General features: G+C 42.7%; 1 protein-coding gene across 2 annotated transcripts in view; it reads right to left on the bottom strand.

Annotated features, from left to right (window-relative positions):
• Bcl2l13 (BCL2 like 13) overlaps positions 1-15,620 on the bottom strand; it is a 55,086-nt gene that overhangs the window by 7,041 nt on the left and 32,425 nt on the right. For both annotated transcript variants that reach the window (XM_034511907.2, XM_034511908.2), the window contains 2 exons: positions 14,344-14,413; positions 9,356-9,499 (listed from right to left, as the gene is read on the bottom strand). In XM_034511907.2, coding sequence (XP_034367798.1) covers positions 9,356-9,499; positions 14,344-14,413 — 214 coding nt within the window. The remainder of the gene's footprint in view (positions 1-9,355; positions 9,500-14,343; positions 14,414-15,620) is intronic.

Below are 15,620 nucleotides of genomic sequence, written 5' to 3'. Positions count from 1 at the left end.
CTTCTGAGGATGAGCCTAGCCTTCAGGAGGTTCCTCTAAATCTGAACTGCTGGAAGCATGCAGAAGAGAAGTGGGGAGAACACACTTGGATTTAGGGGGGTGTTGGTTCAGTTCACAAAGAAACGAGATGAAGACCTTTACTAGCTGCTGTGATCAGGTATAGGACATGGAAACTGAGCAAGGGGCCGGAGGGACTGCTCAGTGGTTAAGAGCACTGACTGCTCTTGCAGAGGGCCTGAGTTCAATTCCCAGCAACCACATGGCAGCTCACAACTGTCTGCCATTCCAGCTCCAGAGGATCCAATGCCACCTTCTGGCATCCACAGGCACCAGGCACAAAAGTAGTACACAGACACGAATGAAGATAAAACAACCATACATATAAAAATTAAATTTAAAAAGTGTAAAAACTGGGCTAGTGTTAGTTGTTTTAAGAAGTCCGACTGCAGTTCAGAACAGACCACTCCAGACCACTCCAGACCACGCGGTTCCAAGGGGGAGGAGGTTTATTCAGGGGATAGGGCAAAGGTGGGGAGAGGAAGGTGGAAGAGATAAGAGAGAAGTGGAGACCGGCCATGACCACGTAGAGAGAGGGGAAGGTGGGGGAGGGGACAGAGAGGCAAGAGGGTAAGAGAGAAAGAGAGTAAGAGAGTGAGAGTAAGAGTAAGAGAGTAAGGAGGGGGCAAGCAGCCCCTTTTATAGTGGATCAGGCCTACCTGGCGGTTGCCAGGTAACTGTGGAGGTGGAGTTTAGACAGAATACTAACAGCTAGAGAGGTGACTGAGGGGTTAAGGACTCAGGTTCAATTCAAAGCACCCACAGGGTGGCTCACACTCACATGGCAGCTCACAACCACCCGTAACTCCAGGTCAGGGGCTTTGACACCCTCTTCTCGCAGGCACACATGTGGTATGCAGACAAAATACCGATCCACACAGAGAAAATGTAAAAGCTGAGCAAGGATTTTCATGAACGATGTTCTTCCTTTCTTTTGAAGATAGATTCTCTCTCATACATCCCAGCCAGTTCCCCTCCTTCCACTCCTCCCAGCCAACGTACACTTTCTTTTCTTCTTCCTTTCTGTTTCTGCTGTGTGGGGGGACTGGGGGGGGGGGGAGAATATCCAGAAACAACTGCCAGGCAGGCCATGGCTGCATGCACCCCAGAGCCAAGAGTGTGATTGTTATACTTCAAAAGATGCCCCCCCTCAGCGCCATTATTCATATGGATTCTTTTCCCAGCTTCAAACCCTGCTTGACCAAAAAAGGCCTTCCCAGATCAACTCCTGTGGGAACTCTTTCAAATTCATTATGCCTCCATTAGCAGGAAGGTAATGTAAAACCCAGAAACATTTCCGGACTTCATTAATAATGAATGTTAACAAGAAGCCCTTTACAACCAAGCCAACTACCATGAGTGGCCGAGCACACAGTCAGTGAAGAAAGCACTAATTCTACCTCATCTCTCTCCTGTCTCATCCCAGCGTCTCAGTGCCCTTGCTTTTGTTTTCTTGCTTTTCAGAAAAGGTTCTGTGCAGCACAGGCCAGCTTTGAACTCACATAGTCCAGGCTGACCTTGAACGTGACTCAACCACCTCTGTTTCCTAAGTGTTGGGATCATAGGTATGCACCACTCTTACTCCACCTAAATATTTCTTCTCCCACTGCCCCCTTGCCCCTGAGACACTCGCACAATGTAGCCCTGGCTGGCCTGGAACTGGCTATGCAGACCACGCTAGCCTTGAACTCACAGAGATCTGGCTGCTGTTTCTGAGTGTTGCAATTTAAGGTGTAAAAGCACAAACACAGCTGTAGCAGGATATTTTTCTGATACAGTGTATTTGCAGTGGAACTTGGTGATTGGGCAGTAGAAGAGGTAGGCGGAGTGAGGAGCTGGGAGGAAAAGAAGGGGGAGGAGAAAGACAAAGGGAGAGAGGATCTCTAGCAGTCCCCGGTAGCAATTTCTATTGAAAGATTAGATATTGGGTAACAATTCTAATTGGTTGGGCATCTTGTGTATTGAGCATTTCCAAATAACTAAATCCATTGGACAATCTTTAAGCATTAAGAGTCTTCTTTCTACCGGGAACCGCGAGCATGGTGAGCATTGTCTGGGGCTTAGCAGAGAACCATAAGGGTGACTGGGTTGGCCCAAGATCCATGCTTTGGGGCATGGTCTTTATGGAGCTGACTAGCAGAGACAGCAGCCACTCTAACACCTCGTGGGTGCCAGGGCCAGAGCTTCTGGCTGGCCAGAGCCGAGGTCAGAGCAGAAACAACAGAAATGCGGTGGGCAGTCTTGGTAGTTAGCCGGACCACACCATGACAATTCTAAATATCACCCACTTCACACAGTTTCTTTCTTTTTTTTTTGGTTTTTCGAGACAGGGTTTCTCTGTGTAGTCCTGGCTGTCCTGGAACTCACTCTGTAGACCAGGCTAGCCTCGAACTCAGAAATCCGCCTGCCTCTGCCTCCCAAGTGCTGGGATTAAAGGCGTGCGCCACCACTGCCCGGCTTCACACAGTTTCTAAATGTATCGTAATATATGAGAATATAAGTTTTTCTTTCTCTGAACACTTTCTGCTATTACTCTAATAAAAATAATCTAATTACTCTAATAACAATAATCCCTATTTCCTTAAGAAATGTTTTACACTTATTTATTAACTGGGCATGTGCACAGAGGTCAGAGGACAATTTGCTGGAGTTGGCTCTCTCCTCCCTCTGTGTGGGTCCTAGGGACTGAACTCCGGTCCACAAGCTCTGTAGCAAATGCCCCCACCAGCTGAGCCATCTTGGTGGACCCTACCACTTCTCTCTCCACAGAACGAATGTGATGACTCCTGTGTGCCTATCAACTAGTCTGGAGATAAAAGCATCATCTTAGCAGGTGTGGTGGCACATGCTTATCCCGCCACCAGCTAAGGCAGGAGGATTCAGAGTTTTAGAATAGCTAGAGTTAAATGGTCAGAATAGCTAGTCTTTTTGAGACCCTGTCTCCAAAAAGAAAGGGGAAGGGTGCTGGGGATGTGGGATGTAGATCAGGGACAAATAGAAGCTTTTTTACTCACAAAGGTCCCGAGTTTCATGCCCAGTGCCACAAAAAAGATGAAAGACTTCCATTAATGGAAAGTAAGATGTCAGTCATGTCTGTCTGGGCATCACTGCGTCTGCTCATAATAGATCAGCCCTCACTGCTGTTAGTCTAACAACGACCATAGTTCTCTCAGGAAATCAACGGACTCTGCTTCCATTACAACCCCTCTTACAGGCATCAATACCCCAGGGCAGAAGACCTGACTAATGTATTGTCATCAGATAAGGTTCAGTTCAATGTTATAAAATAGAGTACTGCTCATTATCCGACTCTTCCAGTTAAAAAGCCGAGAGGGCAAGACCATACAATATTTAGACGACACATTACTGTTCCTGAGCACAGTCGTGCTTTCCTCTGAAACTAAATATAATTTTTTAAAGGCACAGTACTGTTAATTGAAATAAAACTAAGCCTTCCTCTCTGCTCTTAGGGTCTTGCCTTCCCCACAGCCTCTTCTCTTGCAGTACTAGGAAAAGGACTCAGGGCTTTGTGCACATCAACCAAGCACTCTGTCCCTAAACTACATCCTAGAACTACCTTGTAACCCTATTTTTTCTCACCCATTCTAGGCGCTCACTCTAACCATGAGGGCCTTACGTGACTCCTACAGCTCCACACCCAGCCCCTGTAAGTAAGCACTATGCTATACTCCCAAATCCTACTGCCCAGGTGTCTATGGATATCAATTCTCAAAAGGAGCTGCAGGTGAGGAGGTGCTCACATTTAATCCTGGCACTTTGGCACTTGGGAGGTGGAGGCCAGGCCAGTCTGATCTAGAGTGGGTTCCAGGATAGCCAAGTTTACAAAGACACCTTGCCTTAAAATCAAAAATTAAAAATTAAGCAAATGATATGAACTGTCAATAAGCTGCTGATCTGCAATTTGAAAAACAAGATACTCTAACCAAAACAAAACAAAACAAAAAAAAAACTGATTTAAGAAAGAAAAAAGAAAAAACTGGCTCACTATCATCTGTAATGGGATTCAGTGCCCTCTTCTGGTGTGTCTAAAGATGGCAGTGTACTCACATATATAAAATAAATAAATCTTTTTCAAAAAAGAAAGAGAGAGAGAGAGAGAAAGAAGGAAAGAAGGAAGACAAAAACCACAGAGGCTAGGCATGGTGGCATACACCTTTCCAGGGCTTAGGAGGCAGAGGCAGGTGCATGTCTGTTGAGTTCGAGGCTAGCCTGGCCTATAAAGTTGAGTCCAGGACAACCAGGGCTATTACACAAAGAAACCCTGTCTTGAAAAAAACAAATGAACAAGAGACAGAAAAAGACAGAGAAAGAGAGCCACAGAGAACAAACAGAACCTAACTAAACAAGTGAGCATTTTAGTGCTGGAAAGAGACCTCTAAGCTTATTGCAATGGAGGTTTCATAAAGGGAACGTTAACAAGCTGAAATAGGATTCGCTGTAGAATGCTGTTATTATATTTGGTGTTTGTGTGGTGCTGAGAATGGGCCCCAAGCCTTATGCAGGCCAAGACGGTGCTCTACTAGTGAGCTACAAACCTCCCATTACTAAACTAAGGAGGCTTCAGAAGAGCCTCTGCTCCACATTAGAGGCCCATCTGACCCCCACCTTACAGCCCATTTTGTACTGAGACATGCCAGTGCAGTAAAAACTTACCAAGTGTTTTATATTCTTTTACAATTGTCTTTTTTCTCTCTAAAATTTGTAATACATTTATTTATTTAGTAATGGAAGATGAGGAGAGAGGGTGCACATGGAGATTTTGTGGCAGTTAGAGGGTTCCCTCCTACCATGTGAGTTCCAGGGATCACCCTTATGTAAAGCTTGGTGGCAAGCACCTTCACCTACTCAACCATCTCACTTGCCCTTACCTGAGAGTCCTGAAAGAAGAGCCAAGCAAAAGAGCTCAAATTTGTAATCCCAGCACATAAGAGGCTGAGACAGGAGGATTGCTGTAAGTTGGAGGCCAGCTTGGGCTATACAGTAAGTTCCAGGCCACCCTTAATAAGCTAGCTCGCTCACTCTCTCTCTCTCTCTCTCTCTCTCTCTCTCTCTCTCTCTCTCTCTCACACACACACACACACACACACACACACACACACACACACACACACACACACACACACAGATGACTACTAAAGCTCTTCCCACTGGGGACCTGTCCATACAGACAGCTGTTTTCCCACTGGGGACCTGTCCATACAGACAGCTGTTTTCCCACTGGGGACCTGTCCATACAGACAGCTGTTTTCCCACTGGGGACCTGTCCATACACACAGCTGTTCTGGGTACCTAAGCTCAGCAGAGCAGAGTTAACACTCAAAGCAGTTCTAGAACCATCTCCATCCCCTGAGCTCCTAAGCTTGTTCTAACAAGGCATCGGCTCACAATGACCTTCTGCTTTGAGGCAAGGTGAAGCCCAGTTTCTCTTTCCACGATATCACAGTGCCTCAAGTTTATGGCCAGAAGTAGAGAAAACATATTACCCTTCTTTAAGCAGACACACAAAAAATGTACAAAACCAAATATGGAGATGAAGGAAGTATGTTTAAACACATATAAATAAAGCATAACTCTGCTTGGGAGGTAGGAACTGAGAAAAACTGACTTAACAAGTATTAAAAGAACCAGTAGGGGCTTGGGAATGCACGGCAACTGACTGAGTGGTTGCCCTAGGTTTGACGCCCAGCACTACAGAAACCAAGTGTGGCGGAGCTCTGAAACTCCAGCACTGGAGAGATGAGAATGGAGAATCAGGAGTTCAAGGCTAGCTTCAAGGAGTTCAGCTATATAGCAAGTTCAAGGCCAGCTTGTCAACATGAGACAAAAATAAAACTAGTTAAAATTGTATACTGCTTCCTGATGTCTGATATTGAGTTTATTTTGCTTCAAGTTTTTTGGGTTTTTTTTTTTTTTCCACATCAATTACACACTATTTGGCCAACTTAATGTTAATTTTACCTTTTGTGTCACAGTTGCTGATCTAAGCACCTATGGGTTTCATTTTCCCAGCTGAGGATGGGTGGGCAGAATTCTGCAGCCCATCCTCATTGGTAAATCCATCAAGGGAAGCACTTCTGCTTAGCTGTGCCAGTACACTGTCTTTCATGTGTTCAGCTTATAAAATGGAAACAGGTACCAGGACACTAACAACCAAATGCTTCTTCACTCTCTTCTAACCCAAGAAAAGAAGAGAACGTATGGAAAGACATTCTAGACGTTAATGTTTATATAATATGATGCCAAGACCCACAAGAGCGTATCTCAGACCCAGCTCTGGGGCAGGACTGCAGCCAAGCAGCAAAGAGCTCCTGTGCAGTGTGTATCAAGGCTCTGACTTTCCTCTCCGGCACTAATGGGGGAATGGGGGTCAATCAGGGACCCAATATAATGAACGCCCATACCTGCACAGAGCCCTCAGAACTTACTGAACTAAGCTGATTTAGTTGCAACCATCTACTTAGTTTTGGACCAGTGTCCATAAGCATGAGAAACCCTTACCCTAAATGCTTCCAAGAGAATCCTTATTCTAGAGTAAAAATAAGTAACCCTTTTTGTAGCTGCCACTCCTTAAAATTGTAAGAACAATCTTCAATTCAGGGAATACAGATAAAAAATTAATTTCATTCAAAAATTTAAGGCAGACATTAGATGCGAGTTTATAATAGTTTTTCTACATAATCTAAAACTGAACACATGACAACAGAGAAAATAAACGGCCTTGCCACAGTAGACTTGAACAGCTGCCCTTTCAGGAAACAGATACTATGTAACCATGCTAGGAAATGAGAACCCGTGAGAGCAGGGAGAAAGCATGACTCAGTCTCAGTATGCAGTCTTACCTGCCCTCACTGGGTAGCAGGCCAAATACAAGTCACACTTAACAGTGAGAAAACAGAAGCCACATGAACAGTTACAGACACCTAATAGCTTACCATTTACAAAATGGAAATTTCCTTTTCTCTCTTTCTTTCACTCTTTCTTTTGTAAGCTCTCACCAAGAAGTTAGGCTGGCCTGGAACTCACTGTGAAGCCCAGGTGGCCTCAAACCAACAATTCTCCTGCCTCTTCCTCCCAAAGTACTAAGATTACATACCTGTGCCACCAGGGTTGACTTAGAATGGCATTAAGAGCTGGCAATTCAATACTTAACACCAAGTACCTTAAAGGTGATTCATGCTGACATCTTGTGTCAGAGGATATAGTTGCACCAGTTGGTAAGAGACCAGTACATAGCCTCAGGCCAGTCAACACTCTTGCATACAGGGGACAGAGGCTCATGAGCACCTGCTCTTACCAAGGGAGCTATGGACAGCTAATAGCTTCTGGGGAGGGAGAGTCATTTTTCTTCAAGGGTGTAGACCCTGGTAGGTCAATCACACTTCAGTGTATGATCCCACACCCCACCTGGTAGTAAATGGGCAGGGCAAACTGGACTTGATGGGTTACATATTAAAAAAAAAAAAAAAAAAAAAAAAGGTCATGAAGTTGGAAATGAGAAAGGAAGGGGATGGATTTGGGAGAAGTGTGGGGGCGCTGGGGGGGGGGTTTAAATGTGATCAAGCAGAGTGCTTGTCTAGCATGTGTGAAGCCCTGGGTCCAATCCCTAGCACCACATACACTAGGCATGGTGACACACATATGTAATCCCATCACTCAAGGGAGGAGAGGTGGCAAAAGGTCAGGTGTTCAAGACCATCTTTAGCTAAATAGTGTCAAGGACAGCCTGAGACATAAGACCCTATCTCCAGAAACCAAAACAAACAAACAAAAAAAAACTGTACACCATGACTTAGAAATTCTACTTCCACAAATAAAGCCATAGAAATGCACATGCGCCAGGCGTGGTAGTGCACACCTTAGTCCCAGCACTCAGGAGGGGCCAGACAGGTTTCTGAGTTTAAGGCCAGCCTGGTTTGACACAGTGAGTTCCAGATAGCCAGGATAATACAGAGAAATTCTGTCTCAGAAAGAAAGGGAGGGAGGGAAGGGGAAGAGGTAGGAGAGGGGGAGGGGGAAGGGAGGGGAGGGGAAGGGGAAAGGAAGGGAAGGGGAGGATAAAAATTAATAGGAGAAAAAAAATAAAAGAAATGTACACATATAAGAATGCTTAAAAGAGCAGCTCATCTAATAGTAAAATGGAGATGCCCACTGACAGGACTGCAGGTAAATAAACCTGGGAGAGGTTAGCCTGCAGTGCTGACCCTCAGGACAGCCATCTATCTCGCTTTCTGAGAGAAGTTCTGTCTGTCTCTGGGGCTTGGGGCTTGCTGACTTGGCTGGGCTGGCTGAAAAGCCCAGAGACCTTCCTATCCCTGCCTCTCCAGTGCTGGAAGTACAAGTGTGCAGGCCATGCTGATTTTATTATTTGGGTTCGAGGGATCAAATCTGGGTCATCATGTCTGCACAGCAAGCACTACAAAGCATCTCCAGCCTCTAACCACCCCATACCCCTTCTCTCCGCATGTGTGTTTTTGAGACCAGGTTTCTCTATGTAGCTCTGGTGTCACTCTTTAGACCGGGTGGCCACAAACTCAAAATTCACTTGCTTCTGCCTCCTCAGTGCTGAGATTAAATAAACTCCAACTGTGCTTTACAACTCTCTCTTTTTTCCTCGGAGGAACGAAGCTGGCTAAAAGGGATCACGGGAGAAGTGAAGAAAAAATGAAAAGACTGAGGAACAACAACCATGGCATCAAGTGAAGCACACAAGTCAGAGAAAACACGGAGTACGGATGCTCCCCACAAACTCCAAGGCAGAAGAAGGACACATACACTATGATCTTAACAGTTCACAACAACCTGTGCTGGAGAGATGGCGGGGACTGAAAGCATGCACTGCTCTTCCAGAGGACCAGAGTTCAATTTCCAAACCCAGAAATTTCTCAGGATCCAAAACCCGGAGCCACTGTAGGCATGGACAGTCTTCATCTCATAGTTATTCCATTTTCTTGTTGTTGTTGTTGCTGTTGTTAGCATGAAATACTTCATGACTAAGAACTATTTAAAAGCACCACATATCAATCTTGCTTAAGTAAAACCCTAGTAACTTAAAGTGGTATGAGCAGCCTTTCTTGTTTGTCATGCAGTACTGACAAAGAACTATACCATTAAAAAGCTAAACACAAAAGGCCAGGGCTAGGGATGCAAGCCATCGCTAGGAATACTTGCCCGCCGTGAACAAGACCATGGGTTTGATCCCCCAGCAAATAAAAAAATACTTAAAACTTTTAAACACAGGCTTAATTATTCTAAAGAAAAAAATTGTAAGTGGTCATACCCAGCCACCTTGCTGACTGATGAACTCTGCTGTGCAGTCCTCCAGATACATCACACCAAACTGTAGCAGCATGCTCAAAGGCTCTTGACCACGTCGTGTCAATTCCAAAAGCATTTGTTGTAGCAAAACTAGAGGCACCAAAATCTTCAAAGTAAAGGTAAAGACATAAAAAAAAAAACCATAAAACTGAAGTTCTTACAACAGATTTTATGTTCAACCGGTGAAAACTGTACTGCAGACACACGATTATGGCTAGTTCATTCTCATTAAGACAGAGCATCAGCTCCTGATGATAGAATTCTTCAGGCTATTATATGTGAATTTCATATAAGAGGGAACAGTAAAAGTGATTATATGAAAATAACCATGGGTAAAACATAGTATACAGAAAGTCACACAATAATTAATTATAATGAAAAACTACTAAAAGCAATTCAACAAAAGCTAATCTAAAAACTGCAGCCACCCTAGCTGTTAAAAAGAACAAGATTGTTCAGTTACCGATTACCAAAATGCCAGTCAAGACACACATACATATGCACACACATACATATGCACACACATACATATGCACACACATACATATGCACACACATACATATGCACACACATACATATGACTTACAGTGTCTCTGGGAAAAAATATACAAGAAACTAGTAATGGCACTCACTTGAGGAACGAGGTGACTGAGGGCAGGGTGAAGGAAAGGTTTCATCTTTGATTCTAGTATTTCTGTACTGTTTTTCAAGACAAGGTTTCTCTGTGTAACCCTGGCTGTCCTAGAGCTCACTCTACAGACCAGGCTCACCTTGAATTCAGAGATCTGCCTCCCTCTGCCTCCTAAGTTTTGGGAGCAAATGCTTTTACCATCTGTGTGAAAACAGGACTTGTCATGGTTTGTGCTTAGGAGACAGGCTCATGCTTGTGGCAATCCTTTTGCCTTTGCCTCCAGAGAGCTGAGATTACAGGTGTGAGGGGTCACACCTGGCAAATTAATAACTAAAAAAGTTACAAGCTACCTTATGAAAGTCGTCAAAAGTCAAATATAAGGAGAGTCATTATAAATTATGCTTAATAACACTGTGGCTGAATACTTAAATAATAATTCACAACAGAAACTAACTAGCTATTCTTTCTTTTCAAAACAAACAAACAACAACAAACCGAAAGGGCTGGGGATGCAGAGAGTACCAGAGGCTCTAGTTCCCTCACTAACATCACAACTTAGAAAGCCAGAGATGGAGAGAAGAAGAGGAAGGAGGGAGTGGGCAAAGGAGCCATCTGCATGCAGGCTCTTGTCTCTCCGTGACCTAAGAAGGAGTGCACGAGGAAATAACCCAATTTCAGTTCCTTGTTTCCAGATTATCAAGGAAATAATGGAATGCAAAGTATTTCCTCAAAAGAAAACAAACTTTTAAAATGAGCCTGTTTCACAGTAATATCCTTTAGCTTTTACTTCAGGAAAAGCAGCCTAGAGGGAATTTACTTTGAAGTCTGAGTGGAAGAATGCAACATGCATCTTCATTTTTGACATTCTCAAAGAACTCCAGCTCAAAATATATTAAAGCCATTTCTTACGGACAAAGGGCTATGAAAAAGAATAAGATAGGCCTTTTACATAAGAAACACATCAGGCTGTTTAAAACAAAACAAAATGGCTGTTTATCTAGCCCAGTACTGTGCTTTGAGCAGGAGCAGGTGAAGGATGGCTTGAGAATCATCTTGCAAATTAAATTCAAATCATCTCAACTTCAAAAGCCTGAGATGTCCTATACTGCAAAGCATTCAAACTTCCTATAATAATATATCATAAATGTGTATTTTGAGACTGGGCATGCCCAACCTCCCATTATCAATTGGAGAAATGAACTGCAAACACCTTATTTTATGAGCCACTACATAAAATAACATTTCCTTTCATCGGTTACAAATTACCTCTTCCATATGTATCAAAAACAGCAATGTCATTTAATACATAATAAATGAGTGTAAGTGTAAAAACCTCTTCCGCTCCTGTCGCTGTCAGCTCTGATCACAGTGCCTCTATTCACCAAAGCGTCAGTCTGTGAGTAATCTGTCTGCTCTTCACCCAGCACACTCTGCTGCTTTCCTTATCTGAGTTTTCACTGCCGTTCTAGTTCATCTTGAATGGCAGTAACCAGAATACAGATGCTCCATTTTATGGAACTAGCAGTTTGTCATTGGCTGATACATTCTTGTTGATACACGTCTTAGCAATCATGATTCATATCTTCCACTTTCATTCCTCACACTATTCTGACTTTTTAAAATTCCATGTATTTGTTGACTGGTGAGGGGAAGGCTGAGAGTGCACTCGGTACATGAAGGTCAGAGGACTTCGATGAAGAGTCCATTCTCTCCTTCCACCATGTGAGTCCCAGGTCAAACTCAGGTCATCAGACTAGGTGGAAAACACTTTCACCACTGAGCCATTCTGCCACCCCTGTTTTGCTTAAGAAGGGAACTCAGGTAGCTGAGGCTCACTTTAAACTACTGTTCTTCCTACTCACACCTCCCAAGTACTGGGATTACATACGTACCACCACACCCAGCACGTGATAATCACCAAGTGACTACTACAACAGGCTGACTCCTCTGACAAACTTTTCTCAGACCCACTTGGCTTTTATTTGTACTTTATTTATATTTCTTTGTTTTGTTTGAGACAAGTCTCATGTAGGCCAGGCTGGCCCATCTCATAGTGAGGACAGTCCTGAACTCCTGATTCCTTGCCTCTACTTCCCAATTGCTGGCATCATAGACACATCAGTGCCCGGTTCAAGAGCACCAGTTCTTAAGCACAGTGTGGATTATGTTTATATATTAAACTTGCTTCCCTATACAAGAAGCACCAAGAGTTACTTCTAAGTAGAGGTAAGAATGTAGCTCAGTTGGGAGAGGATTTGCTTAGCATCCATGAAGCAACACATAAAACTAGACGGTGGTGGCTCAAGCTTGTAAGCCCAGAAGATTACATGTTAATAACTGGAAGCTTAGAAGTTCAACCTCATCCCTGGCCACATAGTTAGCCTGAGATTAATCTGGGCTAAATAAAATGCTGTTTCAAAAAACAGAAACAAGAACAGTTAAGTTACTTCTACAACTCATCTCTAGCCCTCAAGTAGTACCCACAATACTCTATGTAATCTAAAACCCAATTTTGTTTTTTAGTACTCCGTATTTTTTTTATTTTTTAATGTTAAAAACATTGCTTGTCTTTTCATTTTTATTCTAAGTAATTTCCTCATGGGATAATATATTCTGCATACGGAATATGTTTTCCTTAGACATTATCGGGGCCGAAGAGATGGCTCAGTGGTTAAGAGCACTGTCTGCTCTTCCAGAGATCCTGAGTTCAATTCCCAGCAACCACATGGTGGCTCACAATCATCTATAATGAGATCTGATGCCCTCTTCTGGTGTGTCTGAAGACAGCAACAGTGTACTCACATAAATAAATCTTAGAAAGAAAGAAAGAAAGAAAGAAAGAAAGAAAGAAAGAAAGAAAGAAAGAAAGAAAGAAAGTTAGTTCTTGTAATGGAATGTCTAAGAACCTTTCAGCACCAGAGAGGATAACTTCTACTGCCTTACCTTTATTCAGATATTTATTTAATTTCCTGACAGAGAATGAGGCACAAAGACATTTTTTTATATGAAAAAAAAAAAAAAAAAAAAAAAAAAGCACAGTTTGGCAATGAAAAAAAACAAACAAATGTTCAGAAGAAAAGCTGTAATTCTTAAAGACAAACTTCCTGCTCTGCCCTGGAGGGCAAGACCCCTTAAATTCAAGGCACCAATTTATGAAGAGGCTTATTTGTTTGAAAGGGGAGAGCTTGAACTAAGAATACAGTTTAAGGGGTTCCCTGCTCAAACACAATAGTCTTGGCACACATGCTGCTGTGTCTGTGGTCCAGGGCCAGGCTCCATCCTGAGCTGGCAGCAGAACATGGCAGCAGCACCCACACAGCACTGGCTTTGCAGGCATGAAAGATGCAAGACTGAGAGCTTCATGAACTCTTTGTTTGATGTCTTCCTGAACTCTGCTGAGGCCATACAACTGAAAGAGGCTCTGAGAGGCTATTGTGTAAAGATGTAAAAGTGAAGCCTCCATTGTAATGGAGACCCTGGGACACTGGAGACCATGACGTCCACCAAGGAAAGAAGCAGGTATGGGGTGAAGCTGGCTCAAGAGACAGGCTACACATCTTCAGTGTCCCCCCACACTCTGCCTTTGCAAAGTAACAAGCAAGCGACACAGTATAAGATAACGCATAATCACATAACACAGTGGAAAGGCTAGAGCCAGCAGATCTTAACTGGTTGCTACTCAAAAGACCCTACACAAGTTATTTAACCCTTTCCTGAAGAGTCATCAACTTAAGTAAATAAATAACAGAACAGAAGCTCATTGTGCTGGGGGTGTAGTTCACTGGTAGGGTTCTTGCCTGGCCTGCACAAAATCCCGGGTTCCATACTAGGTCAACAGGGTATTCCACCCCTGTCCAGGCCCAAAATAGGGCAATAAAATCCACTGTGCATTCTTCAAAGAGTTTGGAATGATTAAATGATATATGACATGAGATATACTATTATATGAACTATAAAACACAATGGTACAAAAAACTTTTAAAAGAGCCAGAAGAGGTTATCTATTAGATAAACATCCTGTGTTAACAAGTAACTACCTGGAAACAAATGTCATGTTTAATACAGAGGAACAGAGGAATGATGGGAAACTCAAGGAGCAGAGAAAAGGAGGCCAGCATACCACAGAGCACACGTTGAGATACGTTGTAGAACCTTGCAGCATTTCATTAAAAATAAAGTAAAACTATTCACTTAACATCGTTTGGATTTATGCATTAGTTAGTGCTAACAGTTCTATGCTGTGTGATGCTGGTAATTCTTTCTATACCTTATTATTAGCACTAACATTTTATAAGAGCAAAGATAATGTGGTTAATACCTTATTCCATCCGCTGGTGTGGACTGCAGTCTCCACTGTACATTCACGATATGCCTCATATGTCACTGGCCTGTGGACATTTTGTTAAAAGTCTGTGTCACAAAAAAGGACTAAAATTTCAGATGAATAAATATACAGACATTATTGTATGGCTGAACTTTTTGCTAACATGACAAAGATTGTTCAACATATTGCTTTTCTCCCCCAAGATATGGCTTTAATATTTGGTATGTTTTTCTTCCCCAAAACACTTTCTGTATTGCTGGGGAGATCATCATAGCATAGGAAGATAAATAAGTATCCTAGCCATTATTTTTTAATGACGTGGCATTTATCTGGTAGGACTTATACGTTGTAGATAAATGCCTTAATTACAGATATAGAATCAAACAGTAATGTGTAAATGAAAACACAATCTAGTCTTTTTTTTTTTTTTTTTTTTTTTAAGACAAAAGTCTAGGCCTGAAATGGTATACAACATCTGTAATCCCAGCACTCAGGAGGCAGAGGCAGGTAGATCTCTGAGTCCAAGACCAGCCTGGTCTACAGAATGAGTTCCAAGACAGCCAGGGTTATATAAAGAACCCTGACTCAAAAAACCAGAGTGCGGAAAAAGTATAAATGTTAAAAACTAATAGGTAGGTCATGAAGACTTTTTAAAACTGAGGCCATGGAAAGCTGAACAGACATGGTAATAAGTGCTACCCTATTTTTTACTTGGAGTCTAATATAAAATCCTGGAAGAGGCCAGGCCTAATGACCCACGACTATAATCTGAGCACTGAAGAAGCTGTATTACAGGCTAGCCTGGGCTACACAGTGAATCCCAGACCAGTTAGGGCTATATAGCAAGAGCCTATCTCAAAAGACAAAAACAAACTGACAAAAAAACATGGAGTGCCAAAAAATAAGCATATCTTATTACCTGCATATTAGTCCTAAATCAGACCAAGCCCTGAGTTACTCTAAGAAACCACATGTCTCAGTAAAATTTGAAGAACTTTAAGCACTGTTTCCTTTATGAATTTAAAACAAACAAACAAAAAAAAAACATAGTAACAAATAATGTAAAGGCAACAATATCTTGGAAAATAAAATTATCCTTCCCATTTGGAGTAAAGTATTAACAGACTTGTTTTGTTTTGTTTTTTTAAGTGGAAGCCAGGTATAGTAGTATATGCCTTTAGTCCCAGCACTCAAGAGGCAGGCAGAACTCTGAGATTTCAAGGCCAGACTGGCCTACATAGTAAGCTCCAGGACAGCCAGAGTAATGTAGA

The sequence above is a fragment of the Arvicanthis niloticus genome, chromosome 9 (genome assembly GCF_011762505.2).
Source record: "Arvicanthis niloticus isolate mArvNil1 chromosome 9, mArvNil1.pat.X, whole genome shotgun sequence".
Lineage (NCBI taxonomy): Eukaryota > Metazoa > Chordata > Mammalia > Rodentia > Muridae > Arvicanthis > Arvicanthis niloticus.
The sequence above is the reverse complement of the archived record's forward strand: the minus strand, read 5'-3'. Positions and strand labels throughout refer to the sequence as shown.